The 14,908-nt window shown below is 41.0% G+C and overlaps 1 protein-coding gene across 2 annotated transcripts in view; it reads right to left on the reverse strand.

Annotated features, from left to right (window-relative positions):
- Nucleotides 1-2,030: 2,030 nt before the first annotated feature.
- The window catches only part of BMERB1 (bMERB domain containing 1), a 74,419-nt gene continuing 61,541 nt past the window's right edge, over nucleotides 2,031-14,908 (reverse strand). For both annotated transcript variants that reach the window (XM_064461862.1, XM_064461859.1), the window contains exons 4-6: nucleotides 12,610-12,724; nucleotides 10,895-10,977; nucleotides 2,031-5,507 (exon numbers count right to left, since the gene is read on the reverse strand). In XM_064461862.1, the coding sequence (XP_064317932.1) occupies nucleotides 5,395-5,507; nucleotides 10,895-10,977; nucleotides 12,610-12,724 (311 nt within the window). In that variant the 3' untranslated portion in view covers nucleotides 2,031-5,394. The remainder of the gene's footprint in view (nucleotides 5,508-10,894; nucleotides 10,978-12,609; nucleotides 12,725-14,908) is intronic.

The following is a 14,908-nucleotide window of genomic DNA, read 5'->3' on the forward strand; positions in this document are numbered from 1 at the left end:
ATGATCCTGTTCCAGAGCAGCCTGCTTGGCTGGCTCTTTGCAGGATTGATGGGATTATGTGGAACAAGATGCACTTTGGTAACAACAGTAGCATTTATGCTGGGGCAGAGTAGGACTGTGTTCATTTAAGTAACTCTGGAAGAGTGGCTTGGACTTTGAGTTGCTTGGGAATACATGCTGGGTCTGGAATAAGAAAGGGAGCTGCCTTTTCCTAAAGGTCAAAATGGAAGAAAAACTGTTTTACTTTTCTTCAGCCTGCCCCTGAAATGGGGAATTTGGTGGTGACCTGCTGGTACTTGATTTTCAAATGTTTACATTAGTATATATGTTAGAGCACCAAGTTTTCTGTTTTAGGTAGGAGCAAACAACACAGAGCAACTTGTTTATTTGCACATTTCGGCAGACTCTGTACTGCAGAATACAGATTCTCCTGGGTTGCTGTCTGTAAAGAGTTTGTGGTTGTCTTTCTACTGTAAGAGAAATGTTGTGTTTATTAAAACAAATCTGAACTCAACTCCTTCAAATTCCTAATAAGATAAATATTGTCCTTCATGATAAGAAACACTTTCTGTGATAACTGTTTACCAGTGAGTCTAAGTTGCAGGTTCTTTATTCATTCTCAGTTAGAATTTTCAGTCTTAACTGTAAACAGTGTGAGAGATCCTCTGTTTTGGAGCTGGTAGTCAAACTCTTACTTTTCAAGAGCTGCCTCTGAAATGCCAGTAAAGATTTTAACTGCTTTGGAGGCAGGGAGTATGTGTGAGGGTATGGGTAGAATATGTGTATTGTGTACATCTTGTGTAGAATAAACTCACACTCAGAATAAACTCAAACTCATAATGGATTTCGGTCTGCTGTAAATGTTTTAGTTCCAAGTGGCATGGTTTGAGTTCAGGCTGTACAGAATATTGTGAAAACTGCTCTCCTTAACCATCTGCTTAGTTGCAAATAAAGTCATGCTCTTATGCTGGTGTAGGAGGACAAAGTGTGACAAAGCCTGACTCAGACATGAACCTGCGGTCACCAGCCACAAAGATGAAAGCATGCCCTAGTTACCTCTTGCAGCCCCACATTTCAGCCTGTGGTCAAATGCAACTTAATATTGTGTTTCAGGTAAAGAACTACTTGTTCTGGATGGTGGAGGGGATGTACTTACGAAAGTACTTGTTAACTCTTAACTGTGTCTTAGTTAACAAGACATGGGTAACTTGTCACCAGGGTACAATTAGGCAGAGAAGTCTGGATGAGGCAGTCTCTCCTGTATATTGCTGATCTTTGATTTAGGATTCCTCAGTTGGCTGCAGAGTTATTCTGAGCTGAATTATTTTATTCTGGGAGATGGGGGAGGAGAGAAACTTGTCTTCCACACCTTCTTCAGATGATATAATGCAATTGCTCTAAGATATTCTTTAGTTAACTCTCAACACCAAAACTTTTCACACAAATTTTTATTTTGTTGTGTTTGTTTCCCCCAGGAGGAAGGTTGGGGCAATGAGAGTAAAGCAGCAACATGAGATCCACCCCTGGATGCACCTGATTCCATCTCATTCCCTGTATCTGGTCATGTTGTCTCTGGTCCCCGAGATCTCCAGAGCCCTATGCTTCAGGTAGCATCTGTAAAATCACTCTGAGCAGACTAGACAGTGATGGCTTTTCTTTAATTGCCGTTAAGCCCTTCTGGCTTGGCGATGTTTTGGTACTCTAATATGTTGAGACCTTTATCTTAACGTAGGCCTGGGAACTGTCTTCTAATCTGTGCAGTGCTCTGGGCTGCAGTGAGGTTTCAGTCACCTAAGAGCATTACGAGATTGGCTTTTTTGGTGGTTTTTTTGTGGAGTGTCGTTAGAGAAACTGCATGCTTTTTCAGTGAGATCCTTTACTTCTATTTCAGTAGCATCACTAACTTACCAAATTATTCCTTACTTGCAGAATAATAATCCTATTCTTTTTGAAAGGTATAGCAGCGCATCTAAGTTCATCCCACTCTTCTCCCCAACCACTTATTTCCTTCAGTAACAGGAAGGCTCATATGCGTAGTATAACACAGCAGCTTAGTTTATTTAGAAACACGTTTAACTTTGCTGAAGAGATTCAGTAGGCCTAGGGGAAGGTACAAGGGAACCATTTGCTGGTAGAATTGGTGATGAGTAACAACAGTGCTTCAGCACTTCTGTCCTTCTGAGAAGACCAAGATCTTTCCTGAATATAGCCATGTTTACCAGTTCATAGAGGAAATAGTGTGTCAAATCCACTTTAAATTTTCTTCTTTTTCTGATGCCTTGCTTTCTTTCTGAAGTGATAAACAGCCAGGATTTCCAGAAGAGATTTTAGGTGCTTCCGTCAACTGATGTCCCTCTTTGCAGACAAAAACAGATATCTGAAAATCAGCTCTGAAATTATGCCAGTTACCGTGTAGTCGCCTGAAGATACTTGTCTGATATTTTCTGCTGATTTTTACATACAGGGATTGCATAATGTGCTGTGTTCATAGGATCGTGGAAGTTAAATCCCCTCATTGTACCTGGGAACACTCAGTAGTTTCGTCTGATTTTTTTTTAAAAAAAAGGACCAAGATTTTTACACACTTAATTCCTTCCTAAGTTCAGTTTGTTTAATTGCAACCATTATGCTTGAAGTAAGCCATTAGGTCTCTGCTGTGTTCTAGATGGACAAGCGTAAGCCAGTGTTGAACACAGTTGAGAATCTGACCTCAGAGTCTAAAAAATGCAGGACTTTATTGCTGAGCAGCATCACTGACCCCCTTCTAAAGGAACTTCTGCTGCACTGCAGGCAAGCTGTTCGAACCCACCCAAACAAAAACAAAACTGAGGCATTTTGTACTTAAAAACAACAAATTCACACAAAGAAAACATTTGAGCTGAGTCAAGCTAGAACTTCTGAAAATGAAATTTGTGCTCACTAACACCGGTATAGTTCAAGTCCCTTTGGGGCACTGGCTACCAGTGCTAACTGTATATGAATATTACATATTCATACTTGCTACTATTCATTTTAATTTAAGGAGGGGGCTCTGTAGCCTAGTCATGAGTGTTGCACCCCAGAAATGTTTATCTTCATTTCCTGTTAATGACATTTTTTCATACAAACCTACATTCTACTGATTTTGCTTTTCTTCCTAACGGACTATAGATTCTGCGCAGCATGCAGGGATTACCCTGATCGTGGGCACAGCCTGGTTTAAATGCTGATGTGCGTAAGTCAGCTCTTGCCTTACAAAAACCGTGAAACCCTTCTTTAGGACACTTTACTTACCAGCATTTCATGATACTTGATTGTAACAGTTCATCCTCCTAAGGCCTTAAGTTTGGTGCTTCACTACAGGTTTTTTTTAACTTCCATTTGCCTTTGTTAATGGCACTGAACAGCTGCCCCATGTTTTAAGATACTGATAATTCCTGATGTCTTAATTGGGTACCAGATAATTCAAGGGGCTGTTGAACTTTACAGAAGCCAGTGGGTATTTCTTTGCCTCCAGCGTGCATTCTCCCTTAAAAGCAGTTTTCCCTGTAACTCTGTTAATGTACACAGGTGCTATACCAACCCATACCAGATGCAGGAGATACCACATCAAGCTCTGTGGCTGTTAGTGTTGTATGTATCAACAAGGATGCAGTAACTATATATGACTTTCAGCCTTTGGGTATGTTTTGTCCTCTTTCCTGTGTCTTTGGTCAAAGTAATTAAAGTGCTTCATGTCTTAGTGGAAATCTTTTGTGGTTTTTTTCCTCCTTGACCCTTAAACCTTAAGGAACTTTGAGACAAAGAACCTATGTCACTAGTAAGGCTACAGTACTGAAACAAATGATTCTGGAAATGCAAATGTTCTTTATCAAATCAGACTGATGCTAGGGATTAGGTTTTATTTGTACAAGAATAGTCTGAGTTACTTTAGATGGTGTCTATCTCCTTAAACCTTAATAAGATACTTTATCTAAAAAATATTACTCTCTATCCTCTTGTGATAACTGCTGTTTAATTTTTTTCTTCTTTCCTATAACTGTGGTCCCTTTGTATATAAGTGCACAGTTCACTCAGCTGGCTTCACAAAATGGAAGTTCCTCTTGAAAAACTTTTATTTTTAGGAACTTTTTGCTATCTGCCTGTTACTTCTAAGCCTGAGATTTTCACATTAGATCCAGGTACATTTATTTTACTATTTATATCTATCACAGTACATTTATATGGAATACCATCACACAGACAAACCAGCTACTGACAGCTAATATAAAGATATTAGATTCCACAAGGCTTAATCTGCATAGAGACCAGAAACACATTTAATGGTGAAACACAGGTAAGTCTGTCTGTATTTCCCTTAATTTTAAACCAATTCTGTATGAATGTGATCTTCCTACCACAAATATCTACTACAGTATTTGTATTTGTCTTGTGGTCAGTTTGTCTTGGGTGGCTAGTGTCTTTCTAGCTAGGCTAGTGTCTATTCTTATGGTCATGAAATATGCAATTAATAGTAGTTTTATGCATTGTTTAAATATTAAGTTTTTTTGTCTTCCACTCTCCTCCCAGCAACCTACCAGTGATATATAATCTCATACTGCATGTAACTTCTAATAGTGAACAAAACTCTGGATGAATATTTCTTTGACTCCATGTGAGGTGGAGGTCTAAAAGAAAGATGATACAGCTTTGGACTACATCATCCATTTGCAGATGACTGTAGCTGTGCTTGCTAAAGCTTTACCAGAGATGTATTTTCCCTGTTGCAAGCAATATTCATTTGATATGAATAATTCAGAAACCATATGGCATATAAAAATATCTCTCTGCTTGCAGCATCCTTGTCACTGATCCTTATTCTTTAGGAAGAATTGGAAGTGAAACTCCACAGCAAAGTAACTGAACATCACACTAGTTTGATAAGTATTGTGTATGCAACATGAGTTATCCTAAAGTTGCTTCATCTATCAGTTGCACTATATACAGCATTGCTACTTGTGGCTTTTGTTCTGAAAAGTAGCCAAAATGGGATATTTCAGCAGTTAAGTGCTGCTTGTCAAGGGGGAAAGTGTACAACAAAATCTTAAAGTGATGGCCTACTAAAACTGCTATTTTATGCCTTACTGGATGAAATATACCTTCTTTTCATTCACTTTTATCACTGGGGTGTTTTTGTTGACTCTACTACAGATCTTTTCTGGTCACTGGACAGCCACTATATAGATGTCTTTTGTGTTTAGGCATGCGTGTTGAGTGATCCATGCAACAGTGAAGAACCTGTCATTGTACATTCCATGTATTACTATTGTACCAGTTGCTCTTGATTCTGTTAGCAGGATGATGTTAGTTCCCCTCACCCTACAGTTCCATTCATTGAAAACATTTGAAAAGACAAACATGGTAGAGAGCCCAGAGCTACATGATGTTGCATTGTGTGGCCCCACAACAATCTTTAATAAGAGCCAATCCTGCTTTGGCAATGGTGGGCTTGCTTGGAGGAGGTTCTGCCTTCTTTTCTGCTGGTCTGCCTGTAGTGTTCAAAAGAGGACACTGTTAAAACCAAGAACTGGTCAAACTATTTATTCCTGCTTCTGACTTAAAGAATGTAAGACTTTCCTGCTGTGTGTTGTGTCGTTTCCCACTGCCCCCCCCAATTTTTTTTTAACTCTTGTTTGAACAATCATGGTAACACTTCAGTAGTAATCAAGCTGGTATGTGAATTCAAACTGCTTGGGAAGTCTTATCTCTTCAGGGGAGGGAGTTAAGAGAGACTAAAGAATCCAGGCATCTCAGTGGGAGGGCTAACTTCTTGCATCTTCTTCAATCCAGGTGTCCCTGTTCAAAGCCATAGGGTCAAGTAACAGGTGCTTCCACAGAAAGTCAACTTAGTTGTTGGGGCTTAAACACAGTTAAGGAGCTGAAGAACAAAAATATTGCTAGAGTTTCTCTCATCAACTTGGATGTCATAATTAGGAGAACAAGATAAAGGCAGGTTTTATTTTTTTCAGGGTGAGAAGAATCTTTTTATCTGGTGGTACGGCAGTTTGCACAGGCAGGATGTGCAGGGATGGCCCTGCCACTTCAAATGGAGGCTGCAACCCACTTGCAAGGAGCTGAGAACAGCAGGACCCATGGTATCTACCTGGCAAAAAGCTATGCTCTCTGGGTCCCTTGTGGCCCTTCCAGCTGCCCGAACTGATGCAGCCACCCAAACAGAGCTTTCAAGGGAACATGCAGCTGTCCAGGTGTGTGCCTGAGTTTCAGGTCAGTATCTGATGGCAGCAGTGAGCCTACCTGTGTGAGATGTGCCCAAGTGAAGGTGCTGCTCAGCCTGGTGACAGAGTGTTGGGAGGAGGTCTCCAGGCTGAGGCATATCAGGGAGTCAGAGGAGACTGACTGGTGGAATGGTATTCTACCATCCCTGAGACAGAGGCACCAGCTAGCCATGACACAAGAGACAAAGGGCCCCCTACCCCTTCACCACCAGGTAGAATGAGGAGAACCAGGAGATGGGGAGAATGGAAGCAGGTTACTGCTCAGGGTGGCAGGCGAATCCGTTCTCAGCCTACTTCACCTTCCCAGGTGCCCATACACAATAGGTATGAGGCCCTGGAATTGGAAAGGCAGACAGCTGATGATGTGGATGAAGGTCCTTCTGGGATGGAGGGGAAGTCTAGGCAGCCCACCCCTGCATCACAACCACTCATAGGTGACTCCTTTCTGAGGGGAATGGAGGGTCTGATATGCTGACTGGACTATTACCCACTATTGGTTCTTCACATTGGCAGAGAATTGGTGGCAAAGAGAAGTTCAAAGACAACCAAAAGGGATCTTAGAGCCTTGGGGTGGTTTGTTGAAGGATCAGGTACTCAAGTATATTTTCTTTGATCCTTTCAGTATCAGGGAAGAATATTGAATGGAATAGGGAGACTCAGCTGATCAACACATGGCTCTGAAGCTGGTATCATCAGTGGAACTTCTGTTTTGATCATGGGATGGTCTATTCATCATCAGGTCTTCTGACATCTGATGGGATGCACCTTTCTCAGGGGAAAAGGGTTTTTGCTCAGGAGCTAGCAGCGCTGATTGATAGGGCTTTAAACTAGATTGGAAAGGGGAAAGGGATAATACCAGGTCAGTCGGTGATGAGCAATGGGACAGCACACCAAAGTTCGAGGAACTGTGTGCTAGGGAGACTCTTCAGACTGCTCCATGTGGCAGTGGGCAAAATGAACCACACTCGAAATGTTTCTACAAAAATGCGTGCAGCATGAGGAACAAGCAAGAGGAGCTGGAAGTCTTGGCCCAGTCCCAGAGATATGACATCATTGGCATGAGTGAGAACTGGTGGGACAAGTCCTGTGACTGGTGTGCCATGATGGATGGTTACAGGCTCTTCAGGAGGGATGGGGGGTGGCACTGTATGTAGTGGAAGAACTGGAAATCACAGAGCTTGCAGTTGGTGATGGCACAGTTGAGAGCCTCTGGGTAAGGATTAAGGGACAAAGCGGATGTTGTTGTGGGAGTCTACTACAGGATACCCAGCCAGGATGATGACACTGAGTTACTCTTTAAGGAACTAAAGATGCCTTTAAGTCATCTTCCCTTCTCCTTATGGGGGACTTCAACTTGCCAGGTGTCAACTGGGAATACCACACAGCTGGTACTAACAGATCCAGAAGGTTCCTAAACCATCTGCATGACAATTTCTTGGTACAGGTACTAAGGGACCTGACCAGGAAAGGTGCCTTCCTCTATTTGTTGCTTATGAACAGAGAGGGTCTTGTGGGTGAAGTGGTGATTGGTGGATGCCTTGGCCACAGTGACCATGACACAGTCAACTTTAAAATCTATGGTGACAGGAGAAAACTGCCAGCATGACCTCAACTCTGGATATGAGAGCAGACTTCAGGTTGCTCAGAGAACTACTTTGCCCTGGGGAAAAGCTTTTGAAGGTGCTGGGGTCCATCAGTGCTGGTCACTTTTAAAGTACCATCTCCTAAGAGCACAGAAGCAGGCAATTACAAAGTGTAGGAAGTCCAGCAGGTGAGGCAGAAGGCTGGCTTGGCTAAGCAGGGATCTTCTAGAAACAAGGTGGGGGGAAAAAAGTATATGGCCAGTGGAAATAAGATCAGGTGACACGGGAGGACTGCAGAGATGCTGTTCACTACTGTAGGGAGGAAATTTGTGCAGCCAAAGCTCAATTAGAGTTGAAGCTGTCCCTCACAGTACGGGCCAATAAAAAGGGCTTTTTAAAAACATGTTAATGGAAAAAGGCAGGCGAAAAATTAACATGTGGCTGCTACTTGATGAGCACAGTCGCCTCACAAACAGGGATATAGACACAGCAGAGATTTAATGCTTTCTTCACCTCAGATTGGGACCCCCAGAGCCCTAAGCTAGAGAGCCGTAACTGGGAATGATGAACTCCCTATCAACCCTGTACTTGTGTAGGACTTGCTGCTCCAACTGGATCCCTATAAGTCCAATGGGCCTGATAAGATTCATCTGAGGGTACTTAAAGAGCTGGCTATGTCATGGCAAGACCTCTCAATGATTTTTCAGTGCTCTTGGGAATCTAGATAGGTCCCAGTTGATTGGAAGCTGGCAAACATTGTCCCAATTTTCAACAAGGGCAACAGGGATGACCCCAGTAACTACACGCTTGTCAGTCTCACTTCTATGCCTGGAAATATTATGGAGAAGATTATTCTGGGAGTTATTGAAAAACACCTGAAAGACAATGCAGTTGTTGGTCCTAGCCAGCATGCATTCATGAAGGGAAAGTCCTGCTTAACAAACTTAATTTCTTTCTATGACAAGATCACCTGCCTAGTTGACCAAGGGAAGCCAGTCAATGTAATCTTTCTGGATTTCTGTAAAGCTTTCACTACTGTCTCTCACAGTATTCTCCTGGACAAAGTGTCCAGCATATAGCTGGATAAACACATAATGCAGTGGGTGAGCAATTGGCTGATGGGTTGGACTCAAAGGGTTATAGTAAATGGGGTTACACTGGGCTAGTGGCCAGGCACTAGCACAGTTCTGCAGGGATCCATCTTAGGGCCAGTACTCTTTAATGTCTTCATAAATGACTTGGATGCAGGACTGGAAGGAATACTAATTGAGTTTGCCAATGACACAAAACTGGGAGGAGCTGTTGACACTCTTGAGGGCAGAGAGGGATCTGGACAGACTGGAGAGCTGGGAAATAACTGACTGTATGAAGTTTAACAAGTACCAGATTTCTGCACCTGGGGCATAGCAGCCCTGGATGTACATACAGACTGGGGAGCCAAGAGGCTGGAAAGCAGCTCTGCAGAGAGAGACCTGGGGGATCTGGTTGATGTCAAGCTGAACATGAGCCAGCAGTGTGCCCTGGCAGCCAAGAGGGCCAACTGAGTCCTGAGGTGCACCAAGCTCTGCATTGCAGCCAGTCGAGAGCAGTGATCGTCCCACCCTACTCTGCACGGGTGGAGCCTCACCTTGAGTACTGTGTGTAGTTCTGGGTGCCACAGGACATTAAGGATACCCAGCCCCTAGAGAGTGTCCAGAGGAGGGCCATGAAGTTGGTGAAGGATTTAGAGGGGAAGCTGTATGAGGAGTGGCTAAAGTCCCTTGGTTTGTTCAGCCTGGAGAAGAGGAGACTGAGGGCAGACCTCATCATGGTCTGCAGCTTCCTCACAAGGGGAGGAGGCGGGGCAGGTGCTGATCTCTTCTCTCTGGTGACCAATGATAGGACCTGAGGGAAGGGCAGGAAGACATGCCAGGGGAGGTTTAGGTTGGATATTAGGAAAAGGTTCTTCACCCAGAGGGTGGTGGAGCACTGGAACAGGTGCCAAGCCTGTCAATATTCAAGAAGCACTTGGACAATGCCCTCAGACATATGGTGTGAATTTTGGGGTTTTCCTGTGCAGAGACAGAAGTTGGAAATGATCCTTGCAGGTCCCTTCCAGCTCAGGACGTTCTATGATTTTATGACCTCTAACACTGCTTTTAAATGCAATGACATGAAATAAACTAACAAGGGAGAGGAGTCATGCTCCCTGTGCCTAAAAGGGTATAAATAATTAGTGAGGCATCTTAAAATGTCTCTATCAACCTTGTACTGGAATTTCACAGGCAGTCTACATCCCTCTAGAAACTCTTTAGCAAGATCTTGATCTGTGTAAAATGGCAGTGTGTTTGGATACAAATCTCTTCGGCTGGTAGACCAAATTCCCTTTCGAATAAGGGCATGACTTTCACATGACTATCTTCCCACTTAAGAGCTCAGTTTGAGACAGGTCAAAATCAATCTGTTATCTTTCAGAGCTCATGCTGTGACTGTTTTGTTTGAAAGTTGCAGCTAAAAGCTTCCAAGGGATCATGTAGTCTGCTTAGTTTCTGAGAAATTAGTGTTTTTGCAGTTCTGTCCATAAGTGATTTGGGTTGAGGTGATCAAAAAGCATATTTAGGCTAGTCAGATGTAAGACATTTAAGGCAGCTGGGAAAGTTTGCAGCCTTTACTCTAGTTTCATCTTGCCTGCAGTAAAACAGGCAAACTTTGTTTCATATATCCTAGCATGTATCTTCAGAAGTTTTTTTTCAGTTATTTTTTTGCAGAACCAGATGGGAAAATGCTTGACAAAAATCTAGTTGCTTACAAAAGCATGTTATGGCATATTTAAAACATATAAAGCAATTTTAAAGTGGCCATAGATGACTTGGATGCAGTTTTAAGGGGTAATTTGGTATCTGAATTCTAAGTTGCCAGTAATTGTTGACACAGTATTTTGTTTCAGGGTGATCTAGCTAGATTAATTTAGCATTTGGAAGAGGCTGGCCAAGCATGGTCTTTGAAAATGCTCTTTTATCCAGTTGTCTTTACAGCTTTTTCTATTGTTCTTGTTTTTCTTAATGTTTAGGGACTCACTGGTAGGAGATTGTGTTGCTTTGTCTAAGGGTTTTAACTTGGTGCGAAGGAATTCAGCCATCTCTTTGTCTTCTTCTTTCTCTCTGGAAAAAAGGAAAATCAATCTGTTACAGAAATAACAATGTTTTCACTATAAATGGGACAGTAATAGCTAGGGTAGCTAGGATCAAATCACTAGCAAAGAATTCACTTTGCTGTTCAGAAACACTTAATTGTGCTGCTTACTAAAGAGCAAAATATTTGTCTAAATGAAAACAGTAACGAACTTATAGAATTCAGAGACAGAATTTTCCCCAGGGTTCTTTACTTGTCTCTGATAGTGTTGGATATTTGCTAATCAGATTTAAACCATAATATATCACCTATTTTAAGCTGGCTGCACAAGCACTTCACACTGTCTTCTCTACAAAGTAAAGCAGAGGATACATATTGCTGTGATTGTACTGCTTCTTTTTAAAGGCCCACTTGGACAAAAGACTGGATCTTATGGTCTTTTGCCATTAGTGTTTACCAAAATTAAGTATATTTCTCTTTGCCTGAAGATGACAGCATTAGGCCCAAAATTTAAAAATTGCGTTGCTAACCTTGAGTGCATCTATTAATATTTCCATGTTAGTTTTGTTGCTATTTTGTTACTTAAACATTAACAATGTGTGCACTGATTGAACATCTCAGTTTAGTGGAAAAGCAGATTTTATTGTCAGGAGGTTTAAAAAGAAGCCTCAGGTTTTAGTGCAAGTGTGAATTGACACTAATGTATTCTCATCTGCATAGCGCATAGCAGTACGTTTTCAGTAGCCTACAATTAGGCTTCTGTATTGTCTGGCTGCTGCTGAGGTTTTTGCAATTTGCACATCAAACTAGCAGTTGAGAGTTCTGGATTACATTACTAACTCAGGCTTCTTGTCAGCTGCTGACTTTGGCCAGCTCACTTTGATCAGCTGCACGACTCTGGCAAGTTTTCTCCTCTCCTGTCCTTTACTTGCTTAGAATTTAAATGTGTTGGAAGAGATATTGTCATTTAGGATAAATGGATTGATGAGCCTTGCATCTTTACTGTTGAAAGAGGCAGGGGATGTAATAGCAAAACTCTGACTATTTGCAGAGTGTTGGGATCTTGGTGCAACAGCTGGAAACGAACTTTTAAGGAAGACCACAGGTTTCTCAGCAACTTTGGGCTAAGATACTGAGATGAAACCACTCTGAACTCGCTTATGCTTTAAGTTAGGTAGACCTGTGTTAGTGACTGCCTTTTCACTTCTTTTTTTTGCTATGTCAGGGTAAAAATAGCAATAATAAAATATGATTATGTTAATTTAAAAAAAAACAATTATTTTGCATGTCTACAAATACACCCATTGTAGAATTCCATTTCATGTCTACTTCTCATGCCAAGAGGATCTTCTGGTAGCAGCAAAAATCCTTCTCTTTTTAATAGTAAATGTGCAGACACTTTCTGGTAGGAAAGTAAGAGACCAAACCCCGCTGTAGTCATGAGATGACTGAATTATTAATGGCATAAAGAGCCACAAATGTGAAGTAATCTAGTTTTAATGTTTTTCCTATGGAACTGGGAGGAGGCTTTTAACTTTGTAAGTTGTTTTAAAGGAGCAATTCTCTCCCATTAATGCTGATAGTAAATTTTGTTATTCAATCCAGTGTAGTATTAGAATTGTGAAATCTCACAAATAAATTCAGTTGCTCATAGTTCTTACCGTAATCTTTCCACCTCTGCATCATCTACAAGAAAATCTCTTTTCTGTACCAGTCTATGGATCTTCTGAATCAGTTCATCCTCTCTTTGTTTCTCCATCTTTGTTTTTTCTTTTTCTGGTCCAAATAGAGAAAAGAGACTATTACTTTGGATTCTAGGGAGTGGGGTGGGGGGTCGACATTCCAGATGTCTAAGAATCAATTGCTGATTGCAGTCAATGGTTCTTCAGACCCTAGTCACCAAAACCCTAGCAAAGTTCTGGTCACTGCCTCTTTTCTCTTCACCTTGCTGCTGTTCTATCTGATCAGCTTAATGGTCTGGAGACTCTGTGGGGCTTGCCAAGCTTACTTTTAATATTAAATTACTCTGCAAGACACTGCTTAGAATTATTTTTTTAAGAGCTTTGGTAAGAAAACAGTCCAGGATGCTTCATTAAAATCCATGGTACAAGCTCCCTTTGACCTTGGCGGAAATGAGACCACACACCAAAAGGAACCATTTTTCTGTATTTCACGACAGCTTTGACTGTTGACTACAACACTTTTTTCTACCCTGGTAATGCCAGGTAATCCACACAAATAGCATCAATTGTACAATGTGGAAAAATAAATGAAAGTGTTTTCCCTGTGCTTCAAATATCTGAGTAATATATGTCCTTGTTAATTAGCCAGTCTGTAATGACTAGGTTGTCTATACATTATTTCTGTGACATGAAAGATGTGCCTGTCACAAAGTAAAACTCATGAATGTTAGGGATTACAGACCTGTTTAAGGTTATAAAGCAAATGTACCTAAGACACAAATCTTCAAACCTAGCAACAGGAGCAGACATAAGAAATCCAGAGGCCAATACCAGCCCACACATTTCCTCAAGAAGCTGAAAATTTTTATTAGCTGAGAAGATGCTTTGCATTAAATCAAGAACTTTGGTTCTGAGCAGTAAAACTGTACTTAGAGAACCATAAAGTTAAGTACATAAAATTAAGTGAAGAGTTGTGGGAAGAAGGGCAAGCTGCCTGCATTCTGCATCTGAGCTATGTGTGCTGATTGACCTTATAAGATATTTTAAACAGCTAAATAAATCAGACATTTGAAAGTAATTGTTTAATACAGCTTAATTTTGGATCGTGGGCTTCAGGATGCTTACTGCATCCTGAGTGAGATAAAAGCATCTTGAATATATGTTCAAGACAATGAAATTCTTTAAGTCACAATCTCAAAGTCATACTCTTAAGAGAATTTTGAATTATGGTCTGCCAGCAGCAGAGGAAATAATTTGTAATATAACATAAGGCTGCATTGTCTGGGATGTATTTTCTCTGTTTTACCTTTTAGAAATTATAAAGGAAGGTAGTTATTCGCTGCTATGAAGATTTCAAAATCTCTGCATTGTTACCTGTTGGAAATTCCTGTGATTAATGCTTAATTTGAAGCAGAGAAAAAAGGCGAATGCTTAAAAATCACTGCTTTTTCTTGCTTTGCCTCTTATGTCTATGGAGAAAGGGATCTCCTCCTCTCACTACAGAAGGTAGCTTCTTTCAATCTACCTCTTCCCAGACTGAGATGTGCTCTCCCATGATATCCTTCAGGAAATTGCCTGCCAAATATATGCATCCTGAATTGTGGTCTGATCCTAGGTCTACTGAAATTGGATAAACTGTGTCTACTGAAAACAATGAGCAGGTCTCTGTACAAATCTGTATACTAACAGGAAAATTGTGATAAATGTTATGAATGAACCCATTTCTGAAAGTGTTTTTCTAGGTTAGGCACATGTTGTGTCAGCAATTAATTCTGTGTGAATGCCAGCTGCTTCTTTTGTCTTCCTTACAACAAAAGTATGCTTGTTGCGAGTCTGCCAAAAGGTGGTGCTGCTGGAACTGCACATACTTAATTCTTAAGTTTGCTGAGATTTACAAAGTGCTAAGGAGAAACTGCTGTCTGTGGATCTCTGCTTAAGATTTTATGACTGGAAAATAGTTTCTAAAAGATTACCAAAAAAAGCTGCAAGTTAAAAGTATGTGTAAGAAAGCTGCAGACTAGGAGAGGCAAGGCAAGGGGAATCATTCATAGATATTTCCTAGGATTCATAATCCTTTCCAATACCATTTAAACCAATAACATACCAACAGTGTTACTAGAAATTAAAAGTGTGACATATAAGAAACTAAGAAGTATAAAGACAGAAAAAGTAAGAAAGATTATGAACCCACTTTTGTTGGGTGCAAAAAAAGTGGAAAAGTCCTTACACAACTAAGAACATAGGGCCTCAGAGTAGACTAATTTTCTATTTCATGAGT

The sequence above is a fragment of the Phalacrocorax carbo genome, chromosome 10 (genome assembly GCF_963921805.1).
Source record: "Phalacrocorax carbo chromosome 10, bPhaCar2.1, whole genome shotgun sequence".
NCBI classification, from domain to species: Eukaryota; Metazoa; Chordata; class Aves; order Suliformes; family Phalacrocoracidae; genus Phalacrocorax; species Phalacrocorax carbo.